The 25,793-nt window shown below is 37.3% G+C and overlaps 1 protein-coding gene across 3 annotated transcripts in view; it reads left to right on the forward strand.

The window, feature by feature from the left end:
• PTPN4 (protein tyrosine phosphatase non-receptor type 4) overlaps positions 1 to 25,793 on the forward strand; it is a 229,750-nt gene that overhangs the window by 47,879 nt on the left and 156,078 nt on the right. For all 3 annotated transcript variants that reach the window (XM_033231767.1, XM_033231770.1, XM_033231768.1), the window contains exon 2: positions 3,371 to 3,525. In XM_033231767.1, the coding sequence (XP_033087658.1) occupies positions 3,388 to 3,525 (138 nt within the window). In that variant the 5' untranslated portion in view covers positions 3,371 to 3,387. The remainder of the gene's footprint in view (positions 1 to 3,370; positions 3,526 to 25,793) is intronic.

Here is a 25,793-nt window from a genome sequence, read left to right on the forward strand (position 1 = left end):
GGTTGAACTAGTTTACAGTCCCACCAACAGTGTAAAAGTGTTCCTATTTCTCCACATCCTCTCCAGCATCTGTTGTTTCCTGACTTTTTAATGATTGCCATTCTAACTGGCATGAGATGGTATCTCATTGTGGTTTTGATTTGCATTTCTCTGATGACCAGTGATAATGAGCATTTTTTCATGTGTCTGTTGGCTGCATAATGTCTTCTTTTGAGAAGTGTCTGTTCATATCCTTTGCCCACTTTTTGATGGGGTTGTTTGTTTTTTTCTTATAAATTTGTTTAAGTTCTTTGTAGATTCTGGATATTAGCCCTTTGTCAGATGGGTAGATTGCAAAAATTTTCTCCCATTGTGTAGGTTGCCTGTTCACTCTGATGGTAGTTTTTTTTGCTGTGCAAAAGCTCTTTAGTTTAATTAGATCTCATTGTCTATTTTTTTTGTTTTGTTTTGTTTTGTTTTTGCCATTGGTTTTGGTGTTTCAGACATGAAGTCCTTGCCCATGCCTATGTCTTGAATGGTATTGCCAGGTTTTCTTCTAGGGTTTTTATGGTTTTAGGTCTAACATTTAAGTCTTTAATCCATCTTGAATTAATTTTTGTATAAAGTGTAAGGAAGGGATCCAGTTTCAGCTTTCTACTTATGGCTAGCCAGTTTTCCCAGCACCATTTATTAAATGGGGCCATTTCTTGTTTTTCTCAGGTTTGTCAAAGATCAGATGGTTGTAGATGTGTGGTGTTATTTCTGAGGCCTCTGTTCTGTTCCATTGGTCTATTTCTCTGTTTTGATACCGGTACCATGCTGTTTTGGTTACTGTAGCCTTGTAGCGTAGTTTGAAGTCAGATAGCGAAATGCCTTCAGCTTTGTTCTTTTTGCTTAGGATTGTCTTGGCAATGTGGGCTCTTTTTTGGTTCCACATGAACTTTAAAGTAGTTTTTTCCAGTTCTGCGAAGAAAATCATTGGTAGCTTGATGGGAATGGCATTAAATCTATAAATTACCTTGGGCAGTATGGCCATTTCCACGATGTTGATTCTTCCTATCCATGAGCATGGAATGTTCTTCCATTTGGTTGTGTCCTCTTTTACCCCAGAATTTCATATCCAGCCAAACTAAGCTTCATAAGTGAAGGAGAAATAAAATCCTTTACAGACAAGCAAATGCTGAGAGGCCACTAGGCCTGCCTTACAAGAGCTCCTGAAGGAAGCACTAAACATGGAAAGGAACAACTGGTACCAGCCACTGTAAAAACATGCCAAATTGTAAAGACCATCAATGCTAGGAAGAAACCGCATCAACTAACGGGCAAAATAACCAACTAACATCATAATGACAGGATCAAATTCACATATAACAATATTAACCTTAAATGTAAATGGGCTTAATGCCCCAGTTAAAAGACACAGACTGGCAAATTGGATAAAGAGTCAAGAACCATCAGTGTGCTGTATTCAGGAGGCCCATCTCACATGCAGAGACACACATAGGCTCAAAATAAAGGTTTGGGGGAATATCTAACAAGCAAATGGAAAGCAAAAAAAAAAAGCAGGGGTTGCAATCCTACTCTCTGATAAAACAGACTTTAAACCAACAAAGATCAAAAGAGACAAAGGAGACAAAGAAGGCCATTACATAATGGTAAAGGGATCAATTCAGCAAGAAGAGCTAACTATCCTAAATATATATGCACCCAATACAGGAGCACCCAGATTCCTTAGAGACATACAAAGAGGCTTAAACTCCCACACAATAATATGGGAGACTTTAACACCTCACTGTCAATATTAGACAAATCAACAAGACAGAAGGTTAACAAGGATATCTAGGACTTGAACTCAGCTCTGCACCAAGCGGACCTAATAGATATCTACAGAACTCTCCACCCCAAATCAACAGAATATACATTCTTCCCAGCACTCCTATACCCCAATAACAGACAAATAGAGAGCCAAATGATGAGTGAACTCCCATTCACAATTTCTACAAAGAGAATAAAATACCTAGGAATCGAACTTAAAAGGGATGTGAAGGACCTCTTCAAGGAGAACTACAAACCACTGCTCAACAAAATGAAAGAGGCCCAACTAATTTTTAAAACATTCTTTTTTATAGAAACAGGGCCTCCCTGTGTTGTCCAGGCTGGTCTCAAACGCCTGTCCTGAAGCAATCCTCCCACCTCCCGAATTGTTGGGATTACAGCCATAAGCCACTTCACCCAGCCCAATCACTATCTTTTCATTGTGGAATTTTACTTGGCAAGCGCCTCCTTGTCAACATAGTAAGACTTTTTTCTCTTACATTATTTTTATATTTATATAACATTGGCTTTTACTTTGAGTTTTAATCTTTTGAAATGAATAATCTATGAGAGATCAGCTCCAGTTATTACCACTGATTTGAAATACTATTTTTATTATATTTTGCTTACTCATTATTCATACTGCTTACTGCTTATTGCTTACTCATATTCCAACATCCCATATACTAGTCTTTCTTCTAGTTTAGTGTGTTTCCTTTACCTAATTGTCTTTAAGACAGAAGTGTTATGTGTTTTAAAGTTTGAATCCTTAAATGCCTGAGTGTTTTAAGAGTTTTTTTTTCCTCCTACCTTAATGTTAATTTTCTAGGTATATAAGTCAGTGTTTCAAAGAATATTCTTTCACAACTTTGAAGCTACAGCTTCATTGTCTTTAAACGTCTAGTATTGCTGATATCACTGTGATTTCTGTTGTTTTATAGACCATCTAGTTTTTACCTCTTAGGTTAAAAATTCAGGAGCAAAGATCGGTCACCTTTTCTATTTTGCTTTTGTTTTCTTAGAAATAATACCAACAATACTATTAGGTTGAATTTTGAGGATGGTTAAAATGAAGGGTGTTTTTTTTTTTTTTTTTAACTTCTACGTTTCCCCAACACCTTAAGTTTTTTTTAAAAAGGGAAGGGCCTGCCAAAGTTAAATACTTTTTCCTCCTGTTGTCATTCTACAGTGTTTTAAAATATTTGCATCAATGAGTAATATCCAACTTCCTGAGGCAGCATAATCCTCCCACCCCTTTTGGCTACTCCAGAGTTTACATATTTTGAATTGGAATATGACTTCTTAAAAAATTTATGCATTAAATCTTCTGGGTGGAGCAGTTAAAAAAAAAAAAAACTCTTCTTCAAAGCAAGTGGTAACTTTAGTTTGATGATGAACTATATATATCTAACTTATACCTACAACAATTCTTATTCTGGTGTTTCAAAATTTGTAACTGTTTTCCACCTAAGTTTTAATTGAAAAAAATATAATAACTTTGCCTTTTAAACTACAGCATATATTTTACCAACCTTTTATTTAGTTATTTATTTTTTATTTTTTATTTTTTACTTAGACTTTGTGTGGACAGTAATGACCTCACGTTTCCGATTGCCTGCTGGCAGAACCTACAATGTACGAGCATCAGAGTTGGCCCGAGACAGACAGCATACAGAAGTGGTTTGCAACATCCTTCTTCTGGATAACACTGTACAAGCTTTCAAAGTCAATGTAAGTATTTTGTGTCTTTTAAAAAATAATCTCTGGCTATAAGTCTGAATTCAAATATATATGTAAACTAGGATTATTAAATTATAGTACAGTTTGAAAAGTCTTATTCAAGTAAAAAAGTCTTTCTGGTGCAGGATTGTATTAGATGCATGCTCTCATTCAAACTGGGTCTTTTTAAAAAGTGTTGCTCACTGGACATTGTTGAGAAACCAACAGTGTGTCTTATGATTAGTAAGCAGATCCATAGTATGTGTGCGATTTTCATAAGTGTGCTTGAGGGGGCCTGAAAAGAATTTGTTGTTCTAAATAATTTACACATTTTTATGGTAATTTTACTTGTACTGCCTGTGAGTAAAATTTTTGCTGAACAAAAATAAATGACAGCCCTGATCTTATCTATCGTTGAAATATTTATTTAACAAGTATTTGTTCATCCTATTTGTGTCTAGCTTTATTTGCTCATTGTTTATTTGTAAGTTTTACCCATGTGGTGTGTTAACAGTAGTTAGTTCATTGTTATTGCTCTGTAGTACCCTTTTGTATGAATATACTATAGTTTACTTATCCTTTTACTTACCATTTACTTGTCCAGTTTATTGTTGGTATATATTTGGATTTGTTTCCACTTTGGGCTCTTACAAATAATACTGCTGTGAACATTCTTGTACATATCTTGATACATATAAAAAATATATTCTCCCTTTTTATTTAAAAACTTTTCAACCTATATAGAAAAGGTGAAATAATATTATGATGAATACCCGTATACCCTTTACCTAGATTGACCCAGTGTTAACATTTTGCACATTTGCTTTATGTTTCCTTCTCTCTACATGATTTTTTTCCCTGAACCTTTTGAAAATAAGTACTTTAGCATCCCAAGAATCTCATAATTACCACATACCTAAATTTAACTTTATGAAAATAATAATATATTCAGTCTGTATTCGAACTGGAGTTCTTATTCTTCAGGATGTTTTGGTATTTCCAAATTCTTCAGGGTGTTTTCTGCTGTATTACTTGGGTATTTCTATACTTCAAAATCTTTAAGTAATATAAAATATGAATCTTACACCAGGGCCAGTCGTGGGGTAAGGGACTGGGGGAGGGATAGCATTAGGAGAAATACCCAATGTAAATGATGAGTTGATGGGTGCAGCAAACCAACTCGGTACATGTATACCTATGTATCAAACCTGCATGTTGTACACATGTACCCTAGAACTTAAAGCATCATAATAAAAAAAAAAGTCTTTCTTATTTACCAGTTTAAGCTTAAAATTTTCTGTGTACTACTATATAAGCAGAATTATGAATTTATATGAAATTCCAAGGTGTTTCACATTGAAAAAGGGGCCACAGAGTAGTGAATGTTACATCATCATTAAAAATACCTTCAACATTATCTAAAATACCTAACAGATTTAGTGTGCTTTTCTAAAAAGCTAAACTTTTGATTTCCTTTGTATTCTATCATCTGTTAATACATAGTTGGAATATAGTTTGCCAAAAAGAGATAATATAAAAGAATAGAATTCTACTTCATACAAATTTCTATTTAATAGAAACTGTCATGTATTGGACAGGTGATGTAAGAAAATAAACCTTTTTTCCTATTATTCGTGTGTTAGAATTCTTTTTTGGAAAAGGCATAAACTTAATAACTTTTATCTTAGCTTAAATTTAATGAATATTTACTTTTCATTTTAACTATAGTTTTGACTGTATTTCAAAATATTGTAAAAATGTTTGGTATATTTCCCAGCTAGCATAATTTTCTGTTGAGCACTTAAGTTGACAGTAGTATGCTGTATTTTTCCATGTAGTAATCAATGTGCTGTCTAGTTACTCTTTTAGAAAGACATATATATTTAATGTACTTTTATATGTTTATATTTTAAAAATATATATTACATATATTTAGCTGGCAGTTTCAATAGACCTGGATATATTACCTAGAATGGTAACTAAGCTTACCATTCTGTGGTGCTAGAAACTTTCTCTACCATTATCTCAGGTCATCAAAAAACTTAAGAGGAACAGTATATATAAAAAATTGTTGGATGTGTAGTATATTTATTCCTCTGGTACTTTTAGATAGATTATTTATCTTTTAATCTATGTGAATAAATCTCCAGTTATATACTTTATAACCTGTGGAGTGGTATGTGACAGCCTGCAAACTAATTGGGGGTTTGAGAGTTCTGGTGTTTGTTTTCTTGTGTCCACTTAGTACCATTAAGTCTCAGAAATCCTTTATGGGCATCTGCCAGGTTCACCAGCATTTCTCTGTTCACCAAGAAGGAGAACTACTCAGTTTCCTTTGGAGACCACCAAGCAATGATTTGTAAAGTCAACCATTGGAGTCATTGCTTTTCATGAAAGATTTTTGCACCACAGGTAAAATATTCATGTTGCCAAAGCCTGCTTTTTTTCATCTGGCAATTATCTCATCAAAGCTGTTTCTGTATTTTCTGAGGGAAATTTTTGTAATGAAGGAGTTGATACAACTTCACTAGATCTTGCTTTTTCCCTGCTATGGACATAGGAGTGATAAGCCTATTATCACTGGGTTTGTGTTGGCTTGCGTTGTTTCAGTGTCAAGTCTTATTTTCACTATGGCTTTGGTATAACCATTTATTTACTGTAGCCAAGCTATGGAGTGTATTGGCCCTCTCGTGCCATGAATTAATTGTCACTGAATTAATTCATGGCATGAGAATTCATCTCACCAAATATGTTTGCAATAACAACTCACTAAATATGTTTGCATTAAATACTTTAAAATGCGTAGTGTCTGTACTACATGGATTGATGTCTTCAATCTGTGAGGATTTTTACCCCTAATTTTTGACTTGACTTTTACTTTGGTGCAGCTGATTAACATTAGCTTGTATGATGAACAAGGAAGGGCTGGGAGGGCCAGCTTATTTTAGTTACTGTGACTGCATAAGAAATTACCCTAAAACTTAGTGGCATAAAATAACCATGTATTGTCCTCAGGGATTCCATGAGTCATAGATTCACACACACAAAAAAACGCTTAATTTTGTTCCATTATGTGTCAGGCCTCAGCTGGAAGACTCAAAGGCTGGAGGCTAGAATCATTTGAAGGCTTATTCACTCACATGACTGTTACCTGAAACCTTAGCTGAGGCTGAGGCACCTATATATGACCTCTTTATGTCCTGGACTTCTTCATAGAACAGTAGCTGGTTTCTTTCTTTTTTTTTTTTTTTTTTTTTTTTTTTTGAGATGTAGTTTCGCTGTTGTTGCCCAGGCTGGAGTACAATGGCGCGATCTTGGCTCACCACAACCTCCGCCTCCCAGGTTCGAGCAGTTCTCCTGCCTCAGCTTCCCTAGTAGCTAGGATTACAGGCATGTGCCACCACACCCAGCTAATTTTGTATTTTTAGTAGAGACAGGGTTTCTCCTTGTTGGTCAGACTGGTCTCGAACTCCGGTGATCCGCCTGTCTTCACCTCCCAAAGTGCTAGGATTACTGGCATGAGCCACCATGCCTGACCACAGTGGCTGGTTTCTAAGGGTGAGCATCTTTAGAGAGAGAGAGCCAGACTGTAGCCATATTGCCTTTCCAGTCTGGCCTTGGAAGTCATGTAATGCTACTTGTTCCATGTTCTATTTGTCAAGGTTGTCACAGAGTTAAGTGAAAGATTGTCACAGAGTTAAGTGAAAGGTTGTCACAGAGTTAAGTGAAAGGAAATAGACTGCATCCTGATAAAAAGTGGAGGATCATCATGTGGGATCAGAAATGTTGCTGTGGACTTACTGGGAAAATATAGTCTGCCAGTATGGCATCCTGGTGGAGGTGTCCATTTTGCCTCTTCCTCATCACTTACTGTATACCCATCTTCCTACTTTCATAGATACCCAGAAATTTCATCCCAGAACTGTCTGCTTTGCTTCTCAAGGGGTCGCTACCATATTTAAGGAGTCAGAGATGATGAAAGATGGGTTTAATTTTTATTACTTGCTCTTTGTGTTTGTTATTTAAATTATTTATCCAGGTGTGCCATACTTTTAAAAAAATGTGTAAGTGTATGTATGTGTGACACACACATCTGTCTTTTAAATTTGATTTATATATGTTTTATTTTATAAATGTATGTATGTACATGTGATTGACTTATTCATTTACACAATTTTCAAAGCCATATAGTTTTACAGGTCTTGTGTTTGTAGAGCCTCACTGCCAGTTTTCTTAGAGCTGAGTGAGAGGAAGGGATTGGAGAGCACTTCCCTATTCGCTATGTAGACTGTCTTATTTTGCAGGCTCTGTCTGTACAATACAGGCAGTATAAACTGCCTGTACAATCAGTACAGTACAAATTAATCAGCTACACATGAAGATCCTGATTCCAGAGTCGTCCTGGTTCATTTTCTTCAGAGAGTAAATCTCCAGTTCTCATGGTGATTGGCTGAAGGGGAGGGGAAGTGAGAGAAGTCATGTAGGGGCTGCTACCTGTATAGAGTCTCAAACAATATTTTTTCAGTCCTGACCCCTGCCTTCACTTTTTAAAAGATAATTTGTACCCCTATTTCTAGAGTTTGTGGGGTAAAGAACTTGCTCCTAGGCCTTTCTCACACTTAGCTTTCGTTTGGCTTTTTTTCTGTCACTTAAGTTAAGGTGACCACTTAAGTTGCTTTTCATTTTCCAAAGTTTTCTTAGTGTAGTCTTTTCTTTCATTACTAACTATGCCTACACTGTTATTTTAGTGTGCCTTGAGCAAACATTTATGTTCAGCCTTCCTCCTTTTTAACCTTGATATCTCTCAAGTTGATTGTCAACAATTCTCCTTGAAGGAGAATTTATTGAATACCAAACTTATAAAATCAGATGTTAAAATGGAATTTGTTATCTTTAGTACAAAAAGACATGATAATTTTGCCATCTTTTATAGTATATGAAAAGTCCAACTTTATAGTGTATGATAGATTTTTAAAGCTGTTATCTGTTTTGAAATCCTTTTTTTCCTAGGCTGTAATCATATGAAACACTAGAAAATTCTTTTATCATTCAAATTTATAGTTGAGCACAATTAAGGTGACCATATTTCTTGTTTTGTTATTTCATCGTGTTGTGGTTTCATCAGGTATATATAGTTCTTGGGTCTTTTTTTTTCTTTTTTCTTTTTCTTTTTAATACTTTAATTTCTGGGATACATGTGCCTGACCTTTCTCTCTGGCTGCCCTTAACATATTTTTCTTCGTTTCAACCTTGGTGAATCTGACGATTACGTGTCTTGGGGTTGCTCTTCTCAATAGTTATAGGTGTGTGGCATTATTTCTGGGCTTTCTGTTCTGTTCCATTGGTTTATATGTCTGTTTTTGTGCTAGTACCATACTGTTTTTGGTTACTGTAGCCCTATAGTATAGTTTGAAATCAGGTAGTGTGATGCCTCCAGATTTGTTCTTTTTGCTTAGGATTGCCTTGACTATTTGGTTTCTTCTTTGGCTTCATACGAATTTTAAAATAGTTTTCTCTAGTTCTTTGAAGAATGTCAATGATAGTTTAATAGAAATAGCATTGAATCTATAAATTGCTTTGGGTAGTATGACCATTTTAACGATGTTGAGTCTTCCTATCCATAAGCATGGAATGTTTTTCCATTTGTTAGTGTCCTCTCTGATGTCTTTGAGCGGTTGTTTGTAGTTCTCCTCATAGAGATCTTTAACTTCCCTAGTTGTGTTCCTAGACATTTTATTCTTTTTGTGGCAGTTGTGAATGGGAGTTCATTCCTGATTTGGCTCTTGGCTTGACTCTTGTTGGTGTATAGGAATGCTTGTGATTTTTGCACATTGATTTTGTTTCCTGAGACTTTATTGAAATTGTTTATCAGCTTAAGAAGCTTTCGGGCTGAGATTATGGGGTTTTCTAGGTATAGGATCATGTCATCTACAAACAGGGATAGTTGACTTCCTCTCTTCCTGTTTAGATACTATTTTTTTTTCTCTCCCTTGCCTGATTGCTCTGATCAGAATTTCCAATACTATATTGAATAGGAGTGGTAAGCAAGAGCCTCCTCGTCTACCCCAAGTCTGTTTTTATTGACTGCTTTGGCTCTTGATTGTCAGTCACTTTCCCCTGCTTTACACATCTGCTAATTGTTGTTGTATATTGAACATTGTGAGTGAAATGTAGAGTAATGGACAGCATACTATGGCCATAGGCCAAATCCAACCTCCTGGCTCTTATTGCATGGCCTATAGCTAAGAATGACTTTTTACATTTTTAAAGGTTACTGTTTTTGCGATGTTGCCCAGGCTGGTCTTGAACTCCTGGCCTCAAGCAGTCCTCCCACCTCGGTTTCCCAGAGCGCTGAGATTACAGCTGTGAGCCACCATACCCAGCCTCTGTTTGTTTTCAAAGAGAATGTACAACAGAGACTATGTGTCCTAAAAGCCTAAAAATATTTACTTTCTGGCCCTTTATAGGAAAGGTTTGGACCCCTATTTGTTGGAGCTCTGGATTATTATGTCCCTCTAAATAGTAGTGAATTATATTATGGCAGGCAGTTAAATAGCCAGCAGATCACTTTGATCTTATGGAGGTTAGTTTTAAGCTTTTAAAGGTAGGTCTGTTTCACCTTTGTTCTTACTCCTAGGACACAGTTTGTCTAGGGTCTCAACTAAGTGACCAAGGTATTCATCAAGATACCTCTCTTCTGAGCCTGGACCACATCTTCTCAGAACTGCACAACCTCTGAAATCTCTGTTTAGTTAACAGCTATTTTCCCCTAGAGATTCTAACCCTGTGTATGCACATCCTATGAAGCAAATAAGGACCATAGGGGAATTTTGTGTGTATTTTTATAGCTTTTTTTCTTTGACTTTCTCTGTTCTAATAACCTATCCCCAAAACCCTGGCATCTTAGCAACCCCAAACATTAATTTTAGTTTTCTTATCCTAGCAAGACTGCCACTGTCAGCTTGGGCTTTGTTTCTCCACCGTATGTTTTGGCAAGTGCCCCCAAGGAGAAAGCCAGTGTGAGACTTGATTCATCTGCCCTTTTCTCCCAAGGATCATAGCCCTGTGTTGGTTGGTATCTGTTGCTTGTAAATGTTACGTACATGTTTTATTTGGTCTGTATTTGGTCCGGTATTTATAAATGTTTATAACAGGAGAGTATTCCAATACCAGCTACTCTTTATGATTAGAACCCCAAATCCTCATTATTTTAAAATATGAAAATGTATCTCATTATGTAATCAGTGAATTTTGATTTGAAACATTTAACATGTTACTTGCTGTATTTTCTGATTCATTGTTTGCTTGACCCAGATAGTTGAGCAAAATAGGACTTAGATCTCAGTTAATAATAGTAAATATATGCATCTTATAATACTGAAATGGCCCTTGCTTTCCAAAGATGGAACCCTAAACAGCTGGGCTACTGGATTTGATATTTTAGAAGATTTCATCTGCCACATTTGAGATTCACCTTCACACGAGTTGATCTGGGCATAACCATTGTCAGAGAAGCTTCTTTCCTTGGCTGATAAATTATTAATGCTTAATTATTTAACTTTTTTTGTTGTTTACATATCTAGCATTAAAACTGTTTCATAAATATTTTAACCTATACCCATTTTTTCTGTACTGTACTCACAGTGTGTAAGGAATATTTGACTGTTGTTTTTTGTTTTGTTTTATTTAGAGACAGTGTCTTGCTCTATCTTCCAGGATGGAATGTGGTAGTATCATCATAGTTTAATGCAACCTTGAACTCCTGGGCTCAAGGGAATCCTCCCACCTCAGCTTCCCAAGTTGCTGGGACTACGGCCATGTGCCACCATGACCAGCTAATTTAAAAAATGTTTTAGAGATGAAGTCTCACTGTGCTATTCAGGCTGGTCTCGAACTCCTGGCTTCAAGTGATCCTCCCACCTCGACCTCCCACACTGCTGGAATTACAGGCGTGAGCCATAGTGCCTGGCCTACTTGGCTCTTAAATGTGCTGCCTTTTGACTTATTTCATATTCTTGAAGGGAATAATCATTTAAATATTTTTACCATCATAAGTGCTTTGTATATCTCTCCTGAAGCTTATTTAATGGCATGCCCATCTGAGATAGATGTGATCTGTTCTTTGGGAAAGGGTGTATGACATAGCTCTGTTTTCTTGCTAGTACTTGCAAAAAGAAGTTTTTGATATTCATTGGAATGGAGTTGGTGAGCATAGAAAGAGTTACAGTTATCACATAAGGAAGCTACATGACTCACTCTCTGCCACCTCACTGCTTCCCCTGGGTAATTGTCTGTCCTGATTCCCATGTGGATTCAAGAATCCCCCAGGGAAGCCCTGGTGCCCAGTCTGGCTCTTTGCCCAGATGCTGGTGTTGGTGTTGATGTTGATGGATGTGCTCTGCTGATCATAATACTCTAGAGAAGAAATTGCGTCTTATCTTCGAACCCACCATTCATAATGTTTATTCCTAACTCAAATTGGATAGTTCAATATCTGTATATCAGGAATTTGGTTTCATAATAAAGTTAATATCCATTTATTTGAGTCTTTGTCCTTATTTAACATTCTTTTCAATAATTAGACTTAATAATTATGCTTCCAAATGTTTAAAATAAAACAAAGCTGGACTTGCATATATATGTATACTTTACATATATATATATATATATATATATACACACAGCTTTACATACACACACATGTGTGCGATCTCGGCTCACTGCAACCTCTGCCTCCCGGGTTCAAGCAATTCTCCTGCCTCAGCCTCCCAAGTGGCTGGGACTACAGGCGCCCGCCACCACGCCCAGCTAATTTTTGTATTTTTAGTAGGGACAGGGTTTCATCACGTTGGCCAGGATAGTTTTGATCTCTTGACCTCGTGATCTGTCCAACTGGGCCTCCTGAAGTGCTGAGATTACAGGCGTGAGCTACTGCTCCCAGCCTCTATAATTTTTAATGTATCAGTTTGGTTTCCATAAAGAAAAGTGACAGCTGTACTATGTGAGGAATTAGTATTATCATACATTTTTTTTTGAATGTGCAAACATTTCCTTTTGATGATTTATTTGATTTGTTTATGATCAACTTCAGAGCTCGTAGTTTTGGCTTTCTTTTGCAATTATTTAATTTTTTTCATGTAAAATTTGGATGTTGATAGGCACTTGATACATTAAATAGGTACTTAATTTTAGCACTAGGTTTAATTTACAACTTTGGATTCACTATATTTTTTGATATCACTTATTTTGAGTCACTGTGAGATGACTTTCATTTTTCTTCATCAAGAATATCTTGTGTGGGATGTGTGCTAGTTCTTTATATCCTTCATTTTTGAAAATGTCTAAGTTTTACCCTAGACTTCATTGATAGTTTGGGTAGAGAATTTCAAATTGGAAATAATTTCTCAGGGTTTTGAAAATATTGCCTTCTATTAATATTGCTGATGAGTGTGATACTATTCCAATTCCTGATTGTTTATGTATGACATATTGTTTGTAGACGTTTAAAACATGTTTTCCTTTTCACATTTCTTTTTGCTTAAATTTCATGCAGATTGTGCATGAAATCCACCGGCTTGCAATAGGACACTCTTTTGCTTTCCACTATGCCTGACGTCCCTAGATTTGAAGCCACTTCAGTTTGTCTTAGAATATTTCAGGGGAGGTGTGGGATTAATAACTGAGGGACACAACTGTTCCCTACATGAATTTTCAACCTTCCTTTCCCATTTTTAGCCTCATGCCTTATCTTGCTGTTTCTCACACTTATCCTCCAGTGTTTGAGCCTTTCTGTGTATTTGATTTGCTTCCTGTTGGAATCTGTCTCTGCAGGTATTTGGTGTTTAGCTCTGCTGTCTCTGCCACATGCTTTCTATCTTCCAAAGTGTATTAGTATCCCTCTTTTTTTTGTTTGTTTTTTTTTTTTGGAGATGGAGTCTCGTTCTGTCGCCCAGGCTGGAGTGCAGTGGCGCGATCTCAGCTCACTGCAACCTCTGCCTCCTGGGTTCAAGCGATTCTCCTGCCTCAGCCTCCCGAGTAGCTGGGATTACAGGCATGTGCCACAATGCCCAGCTAATTTTTATATTTTTAGTAGAGACGGGGTTTCACTATGTTGGCCAGGTTGATCTCGATCTCCTGATCTTGTGATCCACCTGCCTCAGCCTCCCAAAGTGCTGGGATCACAGGCGTGAGCCACTGCACCTGGCCTGTGTGTCAGTATCTCTTTAGCCGATATCTTCTCTACTTTTGTTGTTCTTGTAGTTTTTAGTACATTCCTTCTTTTTTTTCCCCTCAAATTAATGGGCTTTCAGGAATGAGTAAAAGGTAAACACATTTTCATTCCATCATATTTAACCATAGGTTTAAGCCTTTTTGAACAGTAAGTTATAAATTATTTTTCCTTTAGAAGAATAACAACAGTGGATGGTGGTTTGCCATGACATTTGAGATCACATTGTTGTATTTTAATTAAAATCAAGTTTTTATTTTTGAAGTTTGCCTCTCCCCACATTTCTATTTTACATGTTTTTGGGGGAACTATAACAAGAGTCACCTTAACCAGTTTGTAATCAAGCACCTAAATATTGCAATCTTATCTCAACCTTTATTCTTTTACTGTAACTGCTTCCTCAGTGATTATCTAGTTAAGAAATTCATCAGTTTATCAAGGCTCATTTTGTTTGACCTCTGGGGGCTTTAAAAACTGTTACTGTTCCTTGTTTCAAGGAAAGCTCTCTTCTGTATGATCACATTCTGGATATACTTCATCTGTTTCTTACATATCAGTATTCCTTGAGGATTTAGTATTGTCTTTTGTATCTTTTCTCTTTCAGTTATTTCCTGGTTGCTGAAGATTGTGGTATCTGTTATCTCTAGTCTGGATATCTTTCCACAACTCAAACTCTATTTCTGCTAAATATTTCAGTGGTGGTTTTAAAATCTTTGAAATATTTCTTACTGAGAGAGAGAGGCTGTATTCCCTTTACTTGAACGTTAGTGAGCCTTTGTGAGTGCCATTTTCTTCCAGTAGAATCTGTTGAAAGAGATGTTGGCCGGGCGCGGTGGCTCAAGCCTGTAATCCCAGCACTTTGGGAGGCCGAGACGGGCGGATCACGAGGTCAGGAGATCGAGACCATCCTGGCTAACACGGTGAAACCCCGTCTCTACTAAAAATACAAAAACTAGCCGGGTGAGGTGGCGGGCGCCTGTAGTCCCAGCTACTCGGGAGGCTGAGGCAGGAGAATGGCGTAAACCCGGGAGGCGGAGCTTGCAGTGAGCTGAGATCCGGGCACTGCACTCCAGTCCAGGCGACAGAGCGAGACTCCGCCTCAAAAAAAAAAAAAAAAAAAAAAAAAAAAGATGTTGCATGACTTCCCTCGCTAGCTTAGAAAAGACCCTTCAGCTTCTGCTATTATTTTATGGCAGACTCTTGAAGAACTTTTAGCTGCCCTATAAGAAGTCTAACTCCCCTGAAGCCACCATGTGGAGACTCTGTGGAAAGACAACGTGGTGTAACTATATCTTTTTGATATGTTGTCTTTTCATATTCATTTAGTTCAGAATATTGTCCAAATTCTCTCTAGACTTCCTATTTGCCCCATGCATTATTTATAGTATGTGGTTTAGTTTTCAAGTAGTTGAGAATTTTCCATATATCTTAATGCTTAATGATTTCTATTTTAATTCTATTATGGCTAGAGAACATACTTTGTATGATTTCAGTTCTTTTAAATTTGATAAGGTTTGTTTTAAGGGCCAGGAATATGACATATATTGGTGAATATTCCATGTGCACTTTAAAAGGATGTCTATTCTACTCTTTTTGTGGGGGGTTGCGGTGGAAAGGGGCTAGAAATATCAGTTAGGTTAAGTTGGTTGGTTGTGTTTTTATTTTTATGTTTAAAAAAAATTGAGACATTCTGTGCTGCCCAGGTTGGTCTCCAGCTCCTGGGCTTAAGCAGACCTCCCACCTCAGGCTCCCAAGTAGCAGGGATTATAGGCACACAGTAGTGTTTTTATGTCCTTGCTGCTTTTCTTTTAATTTTGTTCTATCAGTTGTTGAGAGCGTAGCATTGAAGTCTTCAAGTATAATTGTGCCTTTATGTATTTCTTTCAGTTATATTATTTTTATCTTTTGTATTTTGGAGCTCTGTTGTTAGATACCCATTTGGGACTGTGATTTTCTTTTTGGTGACGTGACTCTTTTATTAGTACGTAAGTTGTTGAATATAAACATTTTTTTCTTTGAGATGGAGTCTGGCTATGTCTCCCAGGCTGGAGTGCAGTGTTGCAATCTTGGCTCACTGCAACCTGTGCCTCCCAGGTTCGAGCAGTTCTCCTGCCTCAGCCTCCTGAGTAGCTGGGATTACAGGCACGTGCCACCACGCCTGGCTAATTTTTGCATTTTTTTGTAGAGACAGGGTTTCACCATGTTGGCCAGGCTGGTCTCAATTTCCTGACCTCAAGTGGTCGGCTGGCCTTGGCCTTCTAAAGTGCTGGGATTAGAGGTGTGAGCCACTGTGCCTGGCCAAATATAAGCATTTTTAAGCCATATTAAAACAAAGTAAGTTTTTCTTTGGTAGTTGTATAGGATCTTTCCTATGCACATACTTATTTCTATAAACTGAATATCTTCTCCCAGCTTTTCAACTTGTGGAAATTATCTTGTTTTTCAATGTGTTGTCCATCTGTCAACTTGCTTAACCGAGATATGCTTTAGTTTTAATAATTTTGAATAATATTTAGAGTATGTTTCTGTAGAAACAGCTTTTCTTATATATCCAGATTAATATTACCATGATTTTACTGGGATATGGCCTTAAGTTTAGTCATAGGTTTGTGTTAGTATCTATCAAGTAATAATAATGTGTGTGTTTATTTTCACAGAGTTTTCACTTTTCACATTTGTTTTATTCTTGTCAGTAACAATGTGGTGGGGCAGTTATCTCTTTTTTACAGACAGAGAAATCAAATCCAGGGATTTTGTGGCTTGCCCATAGCCAGATGCTAAGTAGTAGAGCCAAGACCAGAATCCAGGCCTTTTTTTTTTTTGAGATGGAGTCTTGCTCTGTAGCCCAGGCTGGAGTGTACTGGTGTGATCTCGGCTCACTGCAACCTTCACCTCCTAGGTTCAAGCAGTTCTCCTGCCTTAGCCTCCCGAGTAGGTAGGATTACAGATGCCAGCCACTACACCTGGCTAATTTTTGTATTTTTAGTAGAGACAGGGTTTCACCATGTTGGGCAGGTTGGTCTCGAACTCCTGACCTCAAGAGATCCACCCACCTTGGCCTGCCAAAGTGCTTGGATTACAGGTGTGAGCCACCACGCTCTGCCAATCCAAGCCCTTTGACACTTCAAACTGGTGTTTTTATTTCCCACAACATCTGCTATAAATTGGATGGTCTTCTGTTTTCATCTGTATATCTCATTGTGAACAGTGATACAGATTTAAAAATTAAAAGTTATGGCCATGAAAGACTAAAGATAAATAGTCTGTAGTACTGTTTTTCTTATCTTTTGTTGAACATAAGAATATAATAGTAAGTTATTAACAAAGGTTTATTAGAAGTTCAGATTGCTGCTTTTCCACCTCAATTTTATAGGTCTCTGTTGGGACCCAGGTGTGTATGTATTAAATAAGTACACAAGATAGTTCTGATGCACATATTCTCTGGCCTTACAGAGAAACACAGTTGGGAGAGATGGAGACTGCCTTGGCCTCATTAACATTCTATAATTAGCCATGTATTTATAGAACACATTTTCCTGTTTGTTCATTGCATATATTAAGTGGGACAGAATCAAAATCCATGTTAAAACCTAGCTGCACTACACTTACTTTTCTCCTCATGGAGTAGGATTTTCTGTTCAGTGTTTTTCTACAGCTGAATGAGAAAATAATCTGTACAAGGATAGTGTTTAGCAAGAGCTTTTGAGCCCTTACCGGAAACTATAAACTCTTAAAGGAACTGTAAACTCTAAAGCAATGATTCCTAAATGGGGCGGACTTTGTACCTCCCCAACCCAATCCCCAGGGGACATTTGGCAATGTCGGTAGACATTTTTGGTTGTCACAGTTGGATGGTGGGTGCTACTGGCCTCTAGTGGCTAGAAGCCAAGGATGCTGCTGAACTACTTACAATACACAGTACAATCCCTCCCCTATCCCCTGCAATAGAGAATGATCCTAATACAAAATATTAACAGTGTCAAAGTTGAAAAACTGTGCTTCAGGGTTGATACTCAATAAAATAGTTTTGATGAGTAAATTAATTTTTAAAATAATCTTAGGTGAGTGTGGTTGCCCACACTTGTAATCCCAGTGCTTTGGGAGGCCAAGACAGAAGGATTGCTTGAGGCCAAGAGTTCAAGACTATTTAGGGCAACATAGCAAGACCCCTTCTCTACAAAAATAAAAAACAAAACTTGCCAGGCATGGTGGCATGCACCTGTAGTTCTAACTACTTGGTAGGCTGAGGCAGAAGGATTGCTTGGGCCAGGAGTTTGAGGTTACAGTGAACTGTGATTGTGTCTCTGTACTCCAACCTGGGCAACAGAGTGAGACCCTATCTCTAAAAATAAAATAAAATAAAACAGTTTTTTAGCTGCAGTTTTGATCTAACTAGGCGTTTCTTCTTCAGAAAGTTGAGTCAAGTGATTTTGTTTGGTCTGTAGCCGTACCCCTATACATACACATTTGCTTTCCTAAGTTGATAGTGTGCGTTGTGAGAATACTTGATGAGGGTTGCTTGAAGATATTAATCACACAGTGGATAAAAAGGTATAACTGCATCACCAAACGACCCTGTGGTGGGGAAATCTATTTGGGTTTAGCCTTTAAAGGAAGGCAAAGAGGGAAAGTAGAATGTTTCAAAGTACTAATTTTGAAGTAGGGCGCATTTAAAATACAAAGTAAAATTTGCAAGTTTTGTGTGCATCAGCATTACATGAGAGTCCCCATTGGGCTGTTTACTTGCTAATTTTCCTCGGTCAAACATAAACTTCTTCCCAGTCTGAATGAATGTGAACTAGTATTTTATTGAGGATTTTGGCAGTGCATATGGACCAGAAATAACTTTTTATTAGAGGCATAGCATATATACAATAAGGAACAAATCTTAAATGTAAGACAAGAATTTATAAGGTGAAATCTCCTGTGAAACTATTACTGGATCAAGATAATAGAATGTACCAGTACTGGCCGGGCGCGGTGGCTCAAGCCTGTAATCCCAGCACTTTGGGAGGCCGAGACGGGCGGATCACAAGGTCAGGAGATCGAGACCACCCTGGCTAACACGGTGAAACCCCGTCTCTACTAAAGAATACAAAAAACTAGCCGGGCGATGAGGCGGGCGCCTGTAGTCCCAGCTACTTGGGAGGCTGAGGCAGGAGAAGGGCGTAAACCCGGGAGGCGGAGCTTGCAGTGAGCTGAGATCCGGCCACCGCACTCCAGCCTGGGCGACAGAGCCAGACTCCGTCTCAAAAAAAAAAAAAAAGAATGTACCAGTACTTCAGCTACATCCGTTATGCTTCCTTACTGTTATTATTTGTCCCTTGCCTAAAGTAGTCACCATTCTGAGGTCTGTCATTACAGTCTAGTTTTTTTTTTTGTTTTTGAATGTTACTGAGTGAAACTATATGAGATCGTGTTTTTATAGGTTGTAATTATAAGCAATTTCATATATATAGTTCAACCTAAGTATTTTTTCCCCATTGCTGTATAATATTTCCTTTATGGTAGCTAGTGTCAATAGATGGCCCTACACATACACTTGATACTCACACCATTGTAAAGCCCCTCGCTCCTTGAATCTTGGCTGGCTTCTTTTTTTTTTTTTTTTTTTTTTTTGAGACGGAGTCTCGCTCTGCCGCCCAGGCTGGAGTGCAGTGGCCGGATCTCAGCTCACTGCAAGCTCCGCCTCCCAGGTTTACGCCATTCTCCTGCCTCAGCCTCCCGAGTAGCTGGGACTACAGGCACCCGCCACGTCGCCCGGCTAGTTTTTTGTATTTTTAGTAGAGACGGGGTTTCACCATGTTAGCCAGGATGGTCTCGATCTCCTGACCTCGTGATCCGCCCGTCTCGGCCTCCCAAAGTGCTGGGATTACAGGCTTGAGCCACCGCGCCCGGCCTTGGCTGGCTTCTAAGTGACTCACTTTTAACTCTGACAGTAAAGTTACCCTTTGTGGCTCCCAGTCATAAGAAGCCTTGCAGCTTCCAATTGGGTCTCCTTAGAACACACACTCTTGGGGACAGTACATTTTAGACTTCAGCTGTCATGCTGTGAGATGTTCTCACCCTATGGAGAAGCCATATGTCAGTGCTCTGATGATTAGCTCTAACTGACCTCCCAGCCAACAGTCAGCATCAGTTGCTAGCCATATGAGCGAGGCATCTTGTATGTCAGATTCAGTCAAACTTCTGATGACTTTGTAATCTGCTGTCTAACTGTAGCCACAAGTGAGAACCGCCATGTGGGCCCAGTCAACCCATAGAACCATGAGTAATATTAATATTTGTTTGGTTTATGTCTGTGTATTTGTCTTAACATTGTGGTGTATTTGCTGCATAGCAATGTATAATGAGACATCATTGCATGAATATACCAAAATGTGTACAGTTTACTGTTGGTGGACCCCTGATTTGTACACTTTGGACCTACTATGAATACTATAGCTCTAAACAGTCTTACAATACATATATTGGTGAATATATTCATATACTTCTGTTGGGCAGTTTATCTAAGAGTGGAAATGCTGAGTCAGCTTTAGGAGACACTGTGAAACAGTTTTCCAGAGTGGCTGTAGGTATGTATGCTCCAGCAGTTTATGAGACTACATTTGTCCCACATCTTCAACAACACCTTATATTTTAAAATTTCAGCCATTCTGTTGCTTATGTTATGGTATTTCATTGTGGTTTTACCTTCTGTTAGTGAATTTTCCCAGCATCTTTTCACTTTCTTTTCCCAACATCTTTTCACTTTCTTTTCCCAACATCTTTTCACTTTCTTTTTTACATAAGTAGAAGGCTCTACAATAAAAAGTATAGGATAGTAAATGCTAGGTGATAGGAATTTTTGTCTCCATTATAATCTTCTGGGACCACCACAGTATATGCAGTTTATCATTGACTGAAAAGCAGTAAATGAGGCACATGACTGTACTGAAAGCTTTCCCCTGAAACTGGAAACAAGATAAGAATGTCCACTATCCACCACCCTTTATTCATTGTGTTTTTGGGTTTTTCTTCCCATATATTTCTTGATCATTTAGGTTTCCAATTCTTATCTCACTCTTTCTGTGGTTTGCCAGTGATTTTTGTTTCTCATGCTAAAATCTCCTACTATGAGGGATTTGTCCATTTCTTCTTTTAGGACTGTCAGCTTTTTATATTGTGTGTGTGTGTTTTTTTTAAATAGTTTTATTGAGATGTGATTCACATTAAAGTGGATTATTCACCCGTTAAAAGTGTATGGTTCAATGTTTTTTATATATCACAATTAATTTTTAAAAATTGTCGTAAAATATATGTAATGAAATTTACCACTTTAGCCATTTTTGTGTATAAAAATCAGTGGTATCAGTTAAGTTCACAATGTTGTATAACCTTTCATGTCTGTTTCTAACTTTTTGATTTTGCCAAATGGAAACTCTAGCCATGTGGCAGTAGTTCCCCATGATTCTCTCCCCTCAGCTCCTGTTAACTTCTAATCTTTATTTCTCTGTGAATTTTCCTAGTCTAGATATTGCTTATAAGTAGAATCATACAATATATGTCTTATTGTGTTTGGCTTATTTCACTTAGTTTAAATGTATCAGAAGTTTCACTTTTTCTTTTCATTCCAGAATAATGTTTTATTGTATGGATGTACCACATTTTGTTTATCTATTCATCTGCTGACAGACACTTGGGTTGTTTTTACCTTTTATTTATGTGATTAATGTTGCAAACATTGGCATACAAGTATCTGTTCAAGTCTTTTTTTTCAATTCTTCAGAGTCTATACCTAGGAGGAGAATTTCTGGATCACATGATAATTCTGTGTTTAACTTTTGAGAAACTGCCACTGTTTTACACGGTGGCTGCACCATTTTAAATTCCCACCAGCAATATACCAGGGTACCTATTTATACATATAATTACCAACATGGTTATCTTTTAGGTTTTTTTTTTTAATAGCCATCTTAGCAGGTGTCACATGGTTACATTGTAACCATTGTAGGTTACACTGTTTTTGAGACTGCAGTCATGTACTGCATAATGTTTCGTGGGCCATAATCACAAAGGTGTATTCCTACATTTTCCTCCAAGATTTTGTAGTTCTAGCTATTAATTTTAGGTCCAAACTTCATTTGGAGTTAATTTTCTATATGGTATGAGGTAGGGGTCCAATTCATTCTTTTGTATGTGGATATCTTTTTGTCTCAACACCATTTGTTGAAATGATAATTAATATGGTTTGAATCTGTGTACCCGCCCAAATCTCATGTCAGATTGTAATCCCCAGTGTTGGAGGTGGGGCCTGGTGGGAGGTGATTGGATCGTAACGGTGGTTTCTCATGAATGGCTTAGCACCACTTCTCTTGGTATTGTCCTTGCAATAGTGAGTTCTCAAGTTACCTGGTATAGCACCTCTACCCTCTCTCTATATATATTTATTTTTTGAGACAAATCTCACTCTTTCACCCAGGCTGGAGTGCAGTGGCGTGGTCTTGGCTCACTGCAACCTCAGCCTCCCAGGTTCTAGCAATTCTCCTGCCTCAGCCTCCAGAGTAGCAGCCTCCAGATTATAGGCGCCCGTCACCATGCCCAGCTAATTTTTCTATTTTTAGTAGAGACAGGGTTTCACTATGTTGGCCAAGCTGGTCTCGAGCTCCTGACCTCAAGTGAGCCACCTGCCTTGGCCTCCCAAAGTGCTGGGATTACAGACATGAGCCACCATGCCTGGCTTACCCTCTCTCTCCTGCACCTGATTCTGCTGCATGAGAAACCTTGCTCTCTCTTTGCCTTTCACTATGATTGTAAGTTTCCTGAGGCCTCCCCAGAAGCTAAGCAGATGCCAGCATCATGCTTCCTGCACAGCCTGTGGAACTGTGAGCCAGTAAAACTTTTCTTTATAGATTACCCAGTCTCAGATATTTCTTTGTAGCAATATGAGAACAGACTAATACAATAATTCAGCAGTACCCAAACTGTTTGGCACCAGGGACTGGTTTCAAGGAAGACAGTTTTTCCATGAACCAGGGGGTGGCAGTAGGGCGTGATTTGGGGATGAAACAGTTGTACCTGAGATCTGGCTTTAGATTCTTAAAAGGATTCTGCAACCTAGATCCCTTTCATGCACAGTTCACAATAGGGTTCAAGCTCCTATGAGAATGTAATGCTACCACTGATTTGAGGAGGTGGAGCTTAGACGGTAATGCTTGCTAGCTCAACACTCACCTGCCCATCGCTTACCTCCTGTTTTGTGGCCTGGTTCCTAACAGGCCATGGGTTGATACTGGTTCATGACCTAGGGGTTGGGGACACCTACAATAACTCATTTTCCCTTGAATGGTCTTGGCATTCTTGTTACAAATCAACAATAAATGGAATAATTTATTTTTGGACTCTCTATTCTTTTTTATTCCAATGTCTACCCTTATAGAAGCATCACATTGTCTTGATTTTTTATAGGTTTGTAGAAACTTTTATAGGTTTGTGAAATCAGGAAGTGTGAGTTCTCCATTCTTTTTAAATATTATTTTGGTGCATACACATTTAGGATTGCTATGTCTTATTGTTGGATTGGCCCTTTGGTCATTGTATAATAATTCTTTGTCCCTATTAAACTCTTTAGCTCTGAAATCTTATTTTATTTGGTATTATAGGCACATCTTTCTTTTGATTAATGTTTGCATGGTGAATCATTTTCATCATTTACTTTCAATCTACCTATATCATTATATTTTGAGTTTCTTTGAGACAACATATATCTGGGTCATGTTTTTTATATATACTCTGTCAATATTTGAGTCCTGGTTGAAATTTGAATTCCTACAGAGAGGACTTTTATTTACTTCTGCAAGTAACCTGTTGGCATCATCATACCAAAACCACTTGAAGTTCTTTTTTCACTTGGGTTTTCTGACTACATCATAGTAAGGTCTGAATAGACAGACAAGTTTTAATTTTATTTTTTAAGTTTTTTTGTTTTGTTTTTCTTTGCCATTCTGTGTGGCATGATTTTTTTGTTGCTTACTTTTACTCTGTGAGAATAGCTCATATAAAGCTTGTGGGTCTCTTATTGTATATCCATCCTGAATAGACCTTAATATCACTTTTGATTCCCATATATATATATTCTGTGATCAAAATCGAAGGTAGAAAACTTAAGGACTAGAAACTGACCTTAACAGTTCTTACTAGGTAGGCTCCCTGGTTTCACTTTGCTTTGGATCTTTGTTTCTACCTTTTTTCCATGCTAACTCAGTAACAGACTAAAAAAGTTTTGAAAATAATTTATCTAGCAATTTTATTGTATATGAGAGGAGTTTTCTATAATACATAATCTCCTGTACTGTCTATCAAAAATAGGAGTCTTTTTTTGGTGTCTTTATTTGCACAGGAAGTTTTCATTTTAATATAGTCAGATTTATTTCCTTGTTTTCTTTATTGTCATACCTTGGGATCTTTTTCTGAGAAAGTTTCTCCTATTTTGAAAATATAAGGGTATTCTCACATAATATCTTCCAGAAATTTTATAATTGTGCTTTAAATTTATACTGAATTTTTCTGTATGATGTGAAGTAAGAATCAACTTTTTTCTTATCAATTTTTCAATTTGATTTCCCCCCTAAATTAAGGAGATACTTGTATATCTTTTTCTCCTTATTCTGTTAATGTTGGTAATTACATATACTGCATTTGCAATACTGAATTTTCCATGAAATTCTTGTACCTTTTTTTACTGTGATGCAAAATCAGTTTGCTAATATTTTATTTGAGGTTTTTGCATCTCTGTTCCTACATGTGATTTGCCTTTATACATTCTTTTACTCACATTCCCTCTTGAATTAGAATCATAAGACTAACTGGGTAACACTCCCTGCCTTCCCATTCTTTGGAATAGTTTAAGTAAACTGGAGATTATTTGCTCTTTGAAGGTTAGAATTTCACAGGTTTGATGAAAGCTTTCAATGTCAGATGATTTTTATGTGTGACTTACTGGTTTTTCTTTAATGGTTATAGGTCTAAGTGCTCTATCATTCTGTTCCCCTTTTTTATTCTGATCTGTTTGTTTAATTTGCTTCTTTCACTTCCTTCATTGTTCTTATCTAGTCTTGTCAGAAGTTTGTCTGTTGTTAATCTTTTTAATCCATCTTTAAGTAATCTTGTGCTATGGTGCAGTTTGGATTTTGATTGTTTTCTAGTTGGCTTATTGTGATCTCATTGAAAAAGACCTTCCTTTCCCGTGCTCTTCAGTACACTTTGTTGTAAGTAACATTTGTGTAGGTCAGTTTTCTGGGCCGTTTTTCTAATGGTCTTTTGGTGTATTTTCATGCCAATCCATATTGTCTTAATTATTTTAGCTTAATAAGCAAGATTTTATATTGGATAGAGCAAATGCTTTTGTATCTTTAATACTTTTAATCATTTAAGTTTGTAATCTCTATAGTTCTAATTATTTGATGTCTTAAAGGGATGTAATTGAGTCCTGCTAACTCTTATTAATACATTGATTACTCTTGTGTCTTATAATTTTGTGTTATGACCTGGTCATCAGGTAAGTGTTAGCTCTGTGAATCATCTTCAGTTGGAGTTAACGATGTGTTCCTGAAGATGTTTTGTTTTTACCTTGGACTAATTTTTTTTTTTTTTTTTAAATCACAGTGTTTTACCTTTGGGGTTCTGTAAACAGTAGATAATGTAAAATCAAACTTCACACCCATGTGAGACTTTCCTTCTTCATTCCAGATCCCATGTGGAGGCAGAAAAGCTTAACTTGTTCTCATCCTGGGCTTATGGGAGGATTTTTTTCCCCCTCCTAGTCTACCTTTCATTGAGAAATGTTGCTATTCAGACTCTGGGCTTTCACTGGGAAAGACTTAGTTCTGTATCTCACCTTATTTAGGCCCACGGCCTGCACATTTTTCCATCTGTTTGTGATAAACCAGAATTGCTCGGTTATTTTTTCTCCTCTCTTTTTTTACAGTGCCCACCTGTTTTCTGATTGGCACATAATACTTGTACATATTTATGGGTATATGTGATATGGGGTGCATGTTACATGCATAGAATG

This window comes from Trachypithecus francoisi, unplaced genomic scaffold, assembly GCF_009764315.1.
Source record: "Trachypithecus francoisi isolate TF-2019V2 unplaced genomic scaffold, Tfra_2.0 Lachesis_group13, whole genome shotgun sequence".
In the NCBI taxonomy this organism is placed as follows: Eukaryota; Metazoa; Chordata; class Mammalia; order Primates; family Cercopithecidae; genus Trachypithecus; species Trachypithecus francoisi.